Source organism: Lolium rigidum, chromosome 1, assembly GCF_022539505.1.
Source record: "Lolium rigidum isolate FL_2022 chromosome 1, APGP_CSIRO_Lrig_0.1, whole genome shotgun sequence".
NCBI classification, from domain to species: Eukaryota; Viridiplantae; Streptophyta; class Magnoliopsida; order Poales; family Poaceae; genus Lolium; species Lolium rigidum.
In genome coordinates this window covers 162,456,767-162,470,558 of record NC_061508.1, presented here as the reverse complement: position 1 = coordinate 162,470,558, position 13,792 = coordinate 162,456,767, and the positions used below count along the sequence as shown (strand labels likewise).

The 13,792-nt window shown below is 45.2% G+C and overlaps 1 protein-coding gene across 1 annotated transcript; it reads left to right on the top strand.

Moving 5' to 3' along the window:
* Nucleotides 1–7,291: 7,291 nt before the first annotated feature.
* Nucleotides 7,292–8,872, top strand: LOC124682680 (ethylene-responsive transcription factor RAP2-13-like). Its single transcript, XM_047217321.1, has one exon. The coding sequence runs from the start codon at nucleotides 7,727–7,729 to the stop codon at nucleotides 8,525–8,527; it is 801 nt and encodes a 266-aa protein (XP_047073277.1). The 5' UTR covers nucleotides 7,292–7,726; the 3' UTR covers nucleotides 8,528–8,872.
* Nucleotides 8,873–13,792: the final 4,920 nt, after the last annotated feature.

Here is a 13,792-nt window from a genome sequence, read left to right as displayed (position 1 = left end):
TGCTTGAGAGGGATATCTTTGACCTCTTCCTTCCTGAGATCGATAAACCTTGGGTGATCCACTTAAGGGAAACTTGCTGCTGTTCTACAAACCTCTGCTCTTGGAGGCCCAACATTGTCTACAAGAATAGAAGCACCCGTAGACATCAAGCTATTTTCACGGCGCCGTTGTCGGGGAGGAAAGGTAAAAGGCACTCATACTCCGGTCCCAGGTAAAGTACTTTTACTGTTACCGTTGTGTGTGTGCTCGAAGCTATTTCCTTTAGATCCTGCAATTGCATCTTTTTGTTTCTTGTTTACACTAGTTTGGCATAATGGACAACAATGAGCTTCTTATTCTATTTCCTGATTTAAGACATGGATGGTTCGATGCGAAAATTAAAAAACCCATGGAACATATTAGTATGAACACTTTGAATACCATTGTTGCTAATGATATGGAAAATTCTAAGCTTGGGGAAGCTGGTTTTGATGAGCATGATATTTTTAGTCCCCCAAGCATTGAGGAGAAAATTTACTTTGATGATACTTTGCCTCCTATTTATGATGATTATAATGATAGTAGTCTTTTAGTACCGCTTTGTTATGGAGGATAAATTTGATTATGATTACAATATGCCTCCTATATTTGATGATGAGAATAATAATGATAGCTACTTTGTTGAATTTGCTCCCACTTCAACCAATAAAATTGATTATGCCTATGTGGAGAGTAATAATTTTATGCATGAGACTCATGATAAGAATAATTTATGTGATAGTTATATTGTTGAGTTTGCTCATGATCCTACTGAATATTATTATGAGAGAGGAAAATATGGTTGTAGAAATTTTCATGTTACTAAAATGCCTCTCTATTTGCTGAAAATCTTGAAGCTGCACTTGTTTTATCTTTCTATGCTTGTTGCATTATGCTTCTTGAATTTGTTTATTTACAAGATTCCTTTTCATAGGAAGCATGTTAGACTTAAATGTGTTTTGAATTTGCCTCTTGATGCTCTCTTTTGCTTCAACTACTATTTCTTGCGAGTGCATCATTAAAACTGCTGAGCCCATCTTAATGGCTATAAAGAAAGAACTTCTTGGGAGATAACCCATGTGTTTATTTTGCTACAGTACCTCTATTTTATATTTGTGTCTTGGAAGTTGTTACTACTGTAGCAACCTCTCCTTATCTTAGTTTTATTGCATTGTTGTGCCAAGTAAAGTCTTTGATAGTAAAGTGAATACTAGATTTGGATTACTGCACAGTTACAGATTTCTTTGCTGTCACGAATTTCGACCTGCCTCCCTGTAGGTAGCTCAGAAAATTAAGCCAATTTACGTGCGTGATCCTCAGATATGTACGCAACTTTCATTCAATTTGGGCATTTTCATTTGAGCAAGTCTGGTGCCTCAATAAAATCCATCTTTACAGACTGTTCTATTTTGACAGATTCTGCCTTTTATTTCGCATTGTCTTTTTTGCTATGTTGGATGAATTTCTTTGTTCCATTAATGTCCATTAGCTTTATGCAATGTCCAGAAGTGTTAAGAATGATTGTGTCACCTCTGAACATGTTAATTTTTATTGTCCACTAACCCTCTAATGAGTTGTTTCGAGTTTGGTGTGGAGGAAGTTTTCAAGGGTCAAGAGAGGAGGATGATATACTATGATCAAGAAGAGTGAAAGCTCTAAGCTTGGGGATGCCCCGGTGGTTCACCCCTGCATATTTCAAGAAGACTCAAGCATCTAAGCTTGGGGATGCCCAAAGCATCCCCTTCTTCATCGACAAATTATCAGGTTCCTTCTCTTGAAACTATATTTTTATTCGACCACATCTTATGTACTTTACTTGGAGCGTCTGTGTGCTTTTGTTTTTGTTTTTGTTTGAATAAATGCTTGTGTGGGAGAGAGACACGCTCCGCTGGTTCATATGAACACATGTGTTCTTAGCTTTTATTTTCATGGCGAAGGTTGAAACTGCTTCGTTAATTGTTATATGGTTGGAAACGGAAAATGCTACATGTAATAATTGGTAGAATGTCTTGAATAATTTGATACTTGGCAATTGTTGTGCTCATGTTTAAGCTCTTGCATCATATAACTTGCACCCATTAATGAAGAAATACATAGAGCTTGCTAAAATTTGGCTTGCATAATTGGTCTCTCTAAAGTCTAGATAATTTCTAGTATTGAGTTTGAACAACAAGGAAGACGGTGTAGAGTCTTATAATGTTTACAATATGTCTTTTATGTGAGTTTTGCTGCACCGTTCATCCTTGTGTTTGTTTCAAATAACCTTGCTAGCCTAAACCTTGTATCGAGAGGGAATACTTCTCATGCATCCAAAATCCTTGAGCCAACCACTATGCCATTTGTGTCCACCATACTTACCTACTACATGGTATTTCTCCGCCATTCCAAAGTAAATTGCTTGAGTGCTACCTTTAAAATTTCCATCATTCACCTTTGCAATATATAGCTCATGGGACAAATAGCTTAAAAACTATTGTGGTATTGAATATGTACTTATGCACTTTATCTCTTATTAAGTTGCTTGTTGTGCGACAACCATGCTCCTGGGGACGCCATCAACTATTCTTTGTTGAATATCATGTGAGTTGCTATCAAGGTTTAAAATAGCGCGTTATTTCTCCGCTAATACCACGCAATAGCATATTTGGAGGGTCTACGCTAAATTTTAGTAATTTTGCTCGCTATGGCGCTATTTGTAAAATAGCATGATATATTGTGCTAAAACTTCATAGCGTTAGCGCGCTATTTTTTCAGGCAAAGTTAATTTCACTTTTTCGTGGTGATGAAGTGCAATATGTTGGTTCCTCTTCTAGATTAGAACTTAATATCGCTAATGCTGATGATTCTTATTAAATAATTTATACTATGTTGTTGCCTTGTGGAATACTGATGTTAGCCTTATGAAAAAATTGAGATCTATTTGTTGTATGTGGCTATGTATGTATGATTCTGTCATTTTTTGGACTAAATATCCAACATTTTTAGCGAAATCCTTTATTTTTAGACTATATTTGATATTTTTTTTCAAAACGCTATTTGAAATATAGCACGTAATTAGCACGATATAGCGTCCATAGCGTTTGAAGGATACCGACGCTATTTCATTTAGCACGCTATTTTAAACCTTGGTTGCTATGCATGTCCGTCTTGTCTGAAGTAAGAGAGATCTACCACCTTAATGGTTGGAGCATGCATATTGTTAGAGAAGAACATTGGGCCGCTAACTAAAGCCATTATTCATGGTGGAAGTTTCAGTTTTGGACATATATCCTCAATCTCATATGAGAATAATAATTGTTGCCACATGCTTATACATTAAAGAGGAGTCCATTATCTGTTGTCCATGTTGTCCCGGTATGGATGTCTAAGTTGAGAATAATCAAAAGCGAGAAATCCAAAATGCGAGCTTTCTCCTTAGACCTTTGTACAGGCGGCATGGAGGTACCCCATTGTGACACTTGGTTAAAACATGTGTATTGCGATGATCCGGTAGTCCAAGCTAATTAGGACAAGGTGCGGGCACTATTAGTATACTATGCATGAGGCTTGCAACTTGTAAGATATAATTTTCATAACTCATATGCTTTATTACTACCGTTGACAAAATTGTTTCATGTTTTCAAAATAAAAGCTCTAGCACAAATATAGCAATCGATGCTTTCCTCTTTGAAGGACCATTCTTTTTACTTTTATGTTAAGTCAGTTCACCTATTTCTCTCCACCTCAAGAAGCAAACACTTGTGTGAATTGTGCATTGATTCCTACATACTTGCATATTGCACTTGTTATATTACTCTATGTTGACAATTATCCATGAGATATATATGTTGAAGTTGAAAGCAACCGCTGAAACTTATATCTTCCTTTGTGTTGCTTCAATGCTTTTACTAAGAATTTATTGCTTTATGAGTAACTCTTATGCAAGTCTTATTGATGCTTGTATTGAAAGTATTATTCATGAAAAGTCTTTGCTATATGATTCAATTGTTTACTCATTGCATTAACATTGTTTTGAATCGCTGCATTCATCTCATATGCTTTACAATAGTATGATTAAGATTATGTTGGTAGCATGTCACCTCAGAAATTATCTTTTATCGTTTACCTACTCGAGGACGAGTAGGAACTAAGCTTGGGGATGCTGATACGTCTCCAACGCATCTATAATTTCTGATGTTCCATGCTTGTTTTATGACAATACCAACGTGTTTTGTTCACACTTTATATCATTTTTATGCGTTTTTCGGAACTAACCTATTGACGAGATGCCGAAAGGCCGATTGTCTGTTTTCTGCTGTTTTTGGTTTCAGAAATCCTAGTAAGGAAATATTTTCGGAATCGGACGAAATCAACTTCGGAGATCTTATAATTTCGGGAAGCTTCCGAGCACCGGAGAAAAGTCGGGAGGGGTGCCGGGGGGCCCCACCCCACGAGGCGGCGCGGCCCGAGGGGGGCGCGCCCCTATCATCTGGGCACCCCGTGGCCCCTCCGACTCCGACTCTCGGCCTATATAATCGTCCACGACCTAAAAACATCGACCAAGAGGACGGAAACCAGAGAAAACCATCCAGAGCCGCCGCCATCGCGAAAGTCCAATTCGGGGGACAGAACTCTCTGTTCCGGCACCCTGCCGGGACGGGGAATTGCCCCCGGAGTCATCTCCACCGCCGTCTCCACCGCCGTCTTCACGGCCATCGCTGTCTCCATGATGAGGAGGGAGTAATCCACCCCCGGGGCTGAGGGCTCCGCTGTAGCTATGTGGTTCATCTCTCTCTTTATGTGATCTATTTGAATATCATCTATGTGCTACTCTAGTGATGTTATTAAAGTAGTTTATTCCTCCTGCACGGTGTAATGGTGACAGTGTGTGCATCCGTGTTAGTACTTGGCGTAGTCTATGATCATAATCTCTTGTAGGTTATGGAGTTAATTATTACTATGATAGTATTGATGTGATCTATGCCTCCTTCATAGTGTGATGGTGACGAGTGTGCATGCTATGTTAGTTCTCGGTGTAATTGTGTTGATCTATCTTGCACTCTAAGGTTATTTAAACATGAATATCGAATACTTGTGGAGCTTGTTAACTCCGGCATTGAGGGTTCGTGTAATCCTACACAGTTAGTGGTGTTCATCATCCAACAAGATGGTGTAGAGTGGTTCTATTATGTGATCATTGTTGAGAGTGTCCACTAGTGAAAGCAGGATCCCTGGGCCTTGCTTCCAAGCATCGAATCTCCGTTTGTTTACTTGTTTTGTTACATGTTTGCTCGCTGCCATATTTTATTCAGATTGCTATTACCACTCATACTCATCCATATTACTTGCATCTCACTATCTCTTCGCCGAACTAGTGCACCTATACATCGACAAGTGTATTAGGTGTGTTGGGGACACAAGAGACTTCTTGCTTTGTGGTTGCAGGGTTGCTTGAGAGGGATATCTTTGACCTCTTCCTCCCTGAGATCGATAAACCTTGGGTGATCCACTTAAGGGAAACTTGCTGCTGTTCTACAAACCTCTGCTCTTGGAGGCCCAACACTGTCTACAAGAATAGAAACACCCGTAGACATCAATCCCTACTTCAACAAGACGAACATGAACGTGTACCGGGGAGACAAGGCAATGGCCACCCATTGGGGGATCATGCAGACGGCGTGCAACAAATGGCACAGCATACAGGAGGAGGTCGACAAACGGCCGATCAGCGGCCACGACTTGGAGCAAAAGGTATGCTCCATCGACCCTGCATCACCGAGGTACATCGTCGTGAGCTGACCCGTATCGCCGTACTCTTTTTCCCAGTCTGCGCCGTGCTTTGGACATGTACACGGACGACACCGGCTGCAGGTTCAAGTTCTCGAACGTCTACGCCCGCCTCGAGAACTGCGAGAAGTGGAAGGAAACCCGCACGACCCTCTCGAAGAGCAAGACCGAGCGAGTACAACCCCGACGCTCCGGCGGCTTGCGCGGCGGAAGGGCGCCCCGAACTCGGCCGAAGAAGCTCAAAGAGCTCAAAAGACGGGCAATCCCGCCGACGAGGATGCGGGCGTCGATCGACAAGTGCTGGGCCGACTTGAGGTCGCACGCCGACGGGAGGAACGACAAGTTCGACGGCGGGTGGCGGGAGATGCTCGCCAACCAAGGCGTCCGGATCGCCTGTCGAAGACGACGACGCGGCGAAGAAGAGGAACACGGACTTGGCGTTCTCGATGGGCGGCGGCAACATGGAACCGATGGACGAGGAGACGAGGATTGGTACCGGGGCCACTGCGGCGACATCCTCCGAGCCACTCCGGCCGGTCCTTCGCCGTCCCCGCCGGCTCCTACCTCGGCTTCCTCGCCATCTACCTCGTCGGCTGCGGCGCGCCGACGTCCACTGCCGCTGCTTCGTCGTCGGCTGCCGCGGCCGCTTCGGCCACGGCGTGTGAGGAAGCTGGTCCGTCGGACACCGCCGTGCCGGCCGGGACTGCAGATGAGCTTGTTTCAGTGTAATTTCCCTCCGATCGCCGATCTGTGGCTGATCTTTTTCTCCTTTTGCCGATCAACTGGCCGTACTTGTAGCGCGGAACGGCGCTTTGTTTGAATTTAAACTATATCCGCCGAACTCCGGGTGGACGACTGGAAATACGGTACTCCCCACGACTTAATTTCGTCTAATCCGACGATTGTTTCGTCCGAATTTCGCCGTAGGGAGAGCCAACGAGTGGAGATGCTCTAACCTTGTACAAGAGAAGAGGTCGAGTTTTCTGGATCAGCGTCGCTTTCAGCTCGAGGTCGGGGCTTGCAATTGTGGCAGAAAAGGGGTGAAACAAACAAATCCACGATTCATCTCACGTCACTGCACATTTGCGTGCTCGTCAGAGAAACACGCGCCCGGCGCCTGCGGATCAGGCCGTGCCATCCCTCCAACAGCAAAACACCCAAGGCATCCAATGTGCCGGAGCCACGTAGCAGTACTGACACCAGCCGGTCGCCGCTCCTCACACGTGCCGGTGGACGCACCACGTGTCGCCACCCCAGTGGCCTGCAGACCAGGATGTGAAGCCATGCTGTAGGAGCACAGCTGAAAACGCGTAGACCAGTGGCCCGCAGATCAGCGAGAGAGACGAAGCTTCGCGGATGGATCCGTTGGACACAAGGAGGTGATTAGTGGTATTAATTCGGTGTTAATTTGTGCGCTGATGGGATAAGGTTAGGAGGAACAGGAGAGCCGTTTGAAGGTTATAAAAGAGCTCCCTTGGTGTCCCCTTTGTTCCCAAGCCAAGACCTCCACAGCCAACAACACTTCCCACCATCAACCACCCAAGAAAAGCCCTCCCTGATCACACAATCTCCGTGAGGTTTGAGCGAGGTAGGCAAGTAGATTCGAGCGAGTTCTTGCTTCTTCCAGGTACACTTCTCCCTGTCCAGATCTTCATCGCACCCGATCCGCCCCTTCTAATAGGATTGTAGATTTTCTGAGTAGAGGTTCCAGAGCCTTTTTAGTTCCTGGATTCCTGATCTACTCTTTTAGTTTCTTCTCTTTTCTAGATTATCAATCACTGGATAGCAAATAGGGGGTTCTTTTTGTTCACCTCCTTTGTGCCACAATCCATCTCTAGTATTTTCCTGCCTGTTCTTTGATTTTGGTGAAGAACCAGGCTATCTTTTCTTTCTTTTTACTCAAAAAAAACACCCAAAAAAGACTCTGCAACAAGTAGAATCCATGGCAGCAGCTATAGATCGCCCGGGGAACCTGACGGGAGCACTGGAGCCTTTATTCCGAGATGCTCCGCCGTCGATCCAGCCGGCGCCGGCGTTCCACCCCGCCTTGCCGCCGCCTTTCCCCGCCGCCGGAGCCCACTACATGGGGCCGGCCCAGGCTCTCAGCCCGGCCCAGATCCAGTACATCCAGTCGCGCCTGCGCCTCCACCCGCAGGCCGGGCTGGCCCCTCGGGCCCAGCCCATGAAGGCCGCGGCGGCGCCGCCGCGCCCGCAGAAGCTGTACCGCGGCGTGCGGCAGCGGCACTGGGGCAAGTGGGTGGCGGAGATCCGCCTCCCGCGCAACCGCACCAGGCTCTGGCTCGGCACCTTCGACACCGCCGAGGAGGCCGCCGTCACCTACGACCAGGCCGCCTACCGCCTCCGCGGGGACGCCGCGCGCCTCAACTTCCCCGACAACGCCGCCTCGCGCGGCCCGCTCGACGCCGCCGTCGACGCCAAGCTGCAGGCCATCTCCCACACCATCGCCGCCTCCAAGGCCAAGACCAAGCCCGGCAGGGCCAGCGGCGGGGCAACGCCCATCAACGCCCCCATCCTGGCGTCCTCAGGCAACTCCTCCTCCTCCGGGAACTCTCCCATGGATGATGACGGCTCCGACTCCTCCTCGTCGGCCTCGGCGTCCCCGCTCGCGGAGATGGAGCAGCTCAACTTCGGCGAGGTGCCGTGGGACGAGTCGGAGACGTTCATGCTCACCAAGTACCCGTCCTACGAGATCGATTGGGACTCGCTGCTCGCAACCAACTAAGCTCCTCAGAAGTGATCAGTGTCATGTAATCTAGTGTATGTATGTCCGGCCTGCGCGGATGAGATTTTAGTCATCCCGCGCCGCCAGGTGATTATTGTGTTCGTTCTTTGTCTAGATTTTTCTTTTCTAGTGCTTTGGTTTCCCCGGAGGCTGCCCGCCGGCGTCCTTTTTGTGACCGGCGTCCCCGGATGGATGTAAATATGTCTAGCAATTACCATGATTTAGCCAGTAGTGACTTAGTAGATGGAGTACAAGTATGTACTAGTACTGATCTTTCTAAGCTGTAAAATCAGCTGTTTGCTGATGCTACTGTGAATTAATATATATTCGACTATGTTCTATTTACACAACATGCCTGATCTATAAATCTCAAGTCTGTTGATATTCGATCTCAGAAAATAGTTTTGATAGAACTGGACTCTGCAACTGCTGTTTTTCTTTCTTTCTTTTCATATCAACTGCTTGTCTGATGTGGGAGTGTTTGCGAAGTTCACATATTCACTGGCACATGATTTTCCCATGACTCTGTCGGAATATATGCTCTGAACACCAAAACGTATTCACGGATGGATTAATCTGACTTCTGAAGAGCTGCTTAGTTTGGTGAGATCATAGACCCACCAAAAAAAAGTAGACTCGAAAGGGAAGAAAAAAAAAGAGTTTATGTTTTGGATGCAGCAGGCGACCAGGTTAAGTTTTAAACGTTAGCCGTGCAGTGAAACTGCAAATATTTGAATTAATCGATGCATTCATTTCCATCTTCTCAGGTGCAGAGTTTCGTTTTCTCCTCTTTTAAGAAACATGATTTCAGGTGCCAAGTTGGCTGCGGAGTGGAAGCCGTCTGTTGCATTCAGAAACACACAACTGCAGGTGCGGAGGAGATGTGGCGGATTTCCTTCTTATCGGCAAACCATTTTTTCTCTTCCATTTAGCTCAACGGAGAAGCTTTATCGGCTCGAATTGTACTCCTTTTATGGCAAAATTTGGTGCTTGTTAATTTCTTTTCGAAACCTCCATAACAGTATAAACCAAACGCAACTGTCGTACTCAACAAACTGCGGCCTCCCAAGCATCTCCGTTATTAAGCTAAACTGGAAAAATGGTTTGCCGACAACAAGGAAATCCACCGCACATCTCCTCTGCACCTGCAGACTGCAGTTGTGTGCTTCTGAATGCAACAAACGCCTTCGACTCCGCACTCAACTTGGCACCTGAGATCATCTTCTTTAAGGAGAAACTGAAACTCTGCACCTGAGATAGAAATGAATGCACAATTACTTCCAAGATTTGCAGTTTTATGTGGTCACAATCACGCTCAGCCAATTCCGTCAAAAAGGATGGAACTGGACCAAGCGTAACTCTCCTCCTCAACACACTACGGCCTATTTTTGTAAGTTCATGGGCAATCATATTGGCAGAACGATTAACTTTCGAGAAGATGGCATCCTCCTTAGCAGGTGCTCGAGATTGCTGATTTGCTGACACCTTTTAGATTCAGTTCAGCTACCAGTGCAGCACAGTCGCTCTCAACCTGAATCGGACCTGCATGTTACAGAGATGACCGATTGCACAACATACAGACCAGCAACAGATTCAACAGCTTCTGCATTGACAAACTTCTGAATTGCCCCAAGCAAATAGGGAACATCATCTGCATCATTGGCCAGAACCGCACACCAGGAGCCCGTATACATCTCACAGAATCCTGACTATACGCAAAAGTATCCACATCTACCGTATCAAAATCATACAATAGGAAAAGTATGCTTCTTGATGGTTCTATATCTATTTACTTTGTGTTGTAGATAATCTACCGTATCAAAATCATACAATAGGAAAAGTATGCTTCTTGATGGTTCCATATCTATTTACTTTTTGTTGTAGATATAGTCATATAGATGCCAATGGATAGGGTATTGGTAGGATAGATTAATACCATATACATATGTAGTCAGTGGATATTAAATTATACATATATATATCTGTACCCACATGTATGAAAATTTGTGCCCACAGCCAGTGGTGGAGCCAGAACTGGTGGAAGAGTGGTGCTAGCTTAGCTTAAGTGGCACTAAAACTCTTTTACATATTCCCTTTGGCTAGTCAGCTGGACCGGTGCTACAACGTTGCTAGCACCGGCCGCAGCTTCGCTCCTGCCCACAGCCATACCCGACGGGTACCCACACACATTGTGTATTCAATTGGTAGATCAAATAAACAAGTTATTCACAATTTTAAAATTATCAATACTAAATTTGACAAAAAGAATAATTATCTCACCCCAATAACAAGTAGATAATTATACGATAATTATCAAAATTTAGAAATCGCAACCTCACAATCAGTGGCGGAGCCACACTTAGGCTGTGTAGTCATTTGACTACACAGTTTTTTAGTAATACAAGCTTAAAATGTGTAAAAAAATAATTAAAAAATTATACAAATACATGTATTTGACTATACAATTTTAACATGACTACACATGGTTCATGTTCTGGCTCCGCCACTGCTCACAATCATAACTCGTAAATCAACAAAAGTAGACGAGTCATACGATAAATTAATAACTGATGACAACTTAACATACTCAATAACTAGGTTGGTTCACATGTCAGTATAAACGGGAGGGGTACAGGTACACCGATAGGTCATACGTACAAGGCTATGCCCGTTCTATACCCATAACCTAACAAGTAGGACATGTGTAGTAATTATGAGTGTAAAAGTGTGCCCATATCCTGCCCATGCTCGTACGGTACAATGTGTACCCGAACAAATGGGTAGAATTTGACATCCTTAGTTGTAGCTGTTGATACTTTGTTTCTATTTAGTTGCTCAAACTTTAAAAAATCTTGAATTGAGAAAAAATGATATGAAGGATCTTTTACCATTGAATGCAAGTTGGTAATAACCCTACTCCTGCTTGGATTAACATTTTTTCAAACAGAAGGTTCTCGCATCAAAATGATGCACACAATTTCTTTTCTTAAAATTATTCAACCAAACCTTACAAGAAAAATATAAAGACCAAACTGAAGCGGCCTCACTAATGATATATGTCTCAACACCTGCAAGCTTGATGAAGGGGGTGATCATATCGGAGCCTCATACTTGAACCTCACCAACGCACATGATCAGAAAGTCGGAGGACTGACCAAAATGCCTTATAGAGAGAGTCAGGAACACTGGCGGAGCTACGTTGAAGCCAACCTGGGCCATGGCCCACCCAACATCTGGTCAGTCTATTATTTTTCTTGCTGGGCCATCCCACTAGATCTCCAGTTTTGAAGAAAAACCTTGGTCTCCTGCAGCCTGGCCCGTCCAAGTTTTTTTGCTTAAGCTCCGCCACTGGTCAGGAACTCAAACCGGTCTAGCAAACCCTGAGCCATCACTGCACACCACTGCACACTCTCGATAAGTCGTTGCCACCATCTTCCGTAGACCCATCTTCAGGAAGGATCAAAGCATTGACCTTGCCAACCTTGCCATCGACGCATGCATGGCGCCATACAACGTCGCCTCCCCGCGGGAGTCCATCACACTGCATCCGTCTGTGAGACCCCACTACATCATGCCGCCGAGACTAGCTGACGTTGACACGGCATAGGCACCATACCGCTCCGCCTCAGCACCACCTTCAGCCATTGTCTTCTCCAAAAACTATGCCCCCAACAGGGAGAACGGTGTCGTGCGTCGCCATCGTCCCATCCGGGAGATCCGGTTCTGGGGTTTTCGCTAGAGTAGCCCAAGCGAGAAGAAACACATGATGCAGGAATGATGCATTCAACAAGGTAGCAATAAACATGCGCCCCCATCGTTCACCATGATTGAAGTTAGGACCGAATTTCACCGGCAGCCACGCCTCACGTCGAGGACTAGATGACAGATCGTGAGACTCGCTAAACTAGCCACAAACAAGTCAGATCCCCTCCGGCGAAAGAGGAGACCACCACTGCCCAACATTCCTCATGATGCAAGTCTACCCAGGAGCACCGCCGACTGCCAATATTTAGGTCGTCGAGATACATTAGACGACCGGAGCAAGCCCTCGTGACTTTTTGCCATCGTGACTTGGGTGAAATCACTCGTGGGCTTGGCTCGCTCAACATGGGTTTTTTCAGAACATGCAATTTGCATGTTATGTCATAAAGATAGAAGAAACTGTACGTATTACATTACAGCCAGGACTGGCCGCTCTGCTAAGATGCTACGACTACTCCCCACACTTCTTTGTCGGCTGCCTCGCTATGCTTCATGACTGAAACTCTTGTTCTAGACTTGGCGGATTAAAGTTCACCAGTGGCCCTATTGCCGCTCAAAAATACGGTTATTTCTCTCAGGCCGATGTGGCGACAACAAGTAATTCTAAAATGACGCGTTTGGTTACCTGGTCTCATCTAGCTAGGCTCCAAAACAACGCACGTTCTTGGTTCAATGGAGTTTGGTTTTTTTGAAACGATGCAAAGGACGTAGTTGTCACTTCGTTTGGTTGCCTGGGCTGTAATTGCTGGGTTGCGGAGAGATTTTGGGCTGGTTGTTTGGTTGTGGCTGCGTCTTACATGCATGTGAGGCTACCATGTTGAGGGCCCAATAGCCTGACACTGAAATCAAGGGGAATCTTTACGCGCTTTATTCTTCAACGGGCTTGGCTCCGGAGGAATGCCCGATTGGGGCGTAGGAGTGGAGCCTGGCTTTTTCGATAAAGGACATTTTATTACTTAAAGTTTAAGTATTACACCCGGCGTCTGCATAACCAAGATGCACACAGCCATAAAGATACAACTAAAACAAAGCACGATACAAAGCACGACAAAGAGCAGCAACAAATCCTAAGATTAAGATGGCCCAATTCGGAGGCTATGCTGCCACCCATGTTGGATAATATAATCCTTCGCCGTAGTTTCCAACCGTACGAGACACCTCCGTAAATAGGTCTCTGTGCTCCAAACGCTGAAGAGACGACCATGAACGGAGTAAAGCCGTGCACCGGTAGATAACCTGCAAAATAGAAGAATTTACATTGTTAAAAACCTTGTCTGGAGGCTCTTTTTGAATGCTTTGAGATCGTGCTGTGCAGACTGTTTTGGACCCCTGATAGCCCATGAAAACTAGAATCTTTCTCAACCCATACACTCTACCAACCACCGCCCAGGTAACCAAATGCCCCTAGAGTTTCTTCTTTGGCCGGCAGGCTGCCAGGCTGCTCCACCATTAGGCTCCGCTCAACATATTGACCACAACCTCAATATGAATCATAAAAATCAA

Coding starts and splice junctions, on each gene's coding strand:
- LOC124682680 (XM_047217321.1), top strand. CDS start 7,727: ATGGCAGCAGCTATAGATCGCCCGGGGAACCTGACGGGAGCACTGGAG.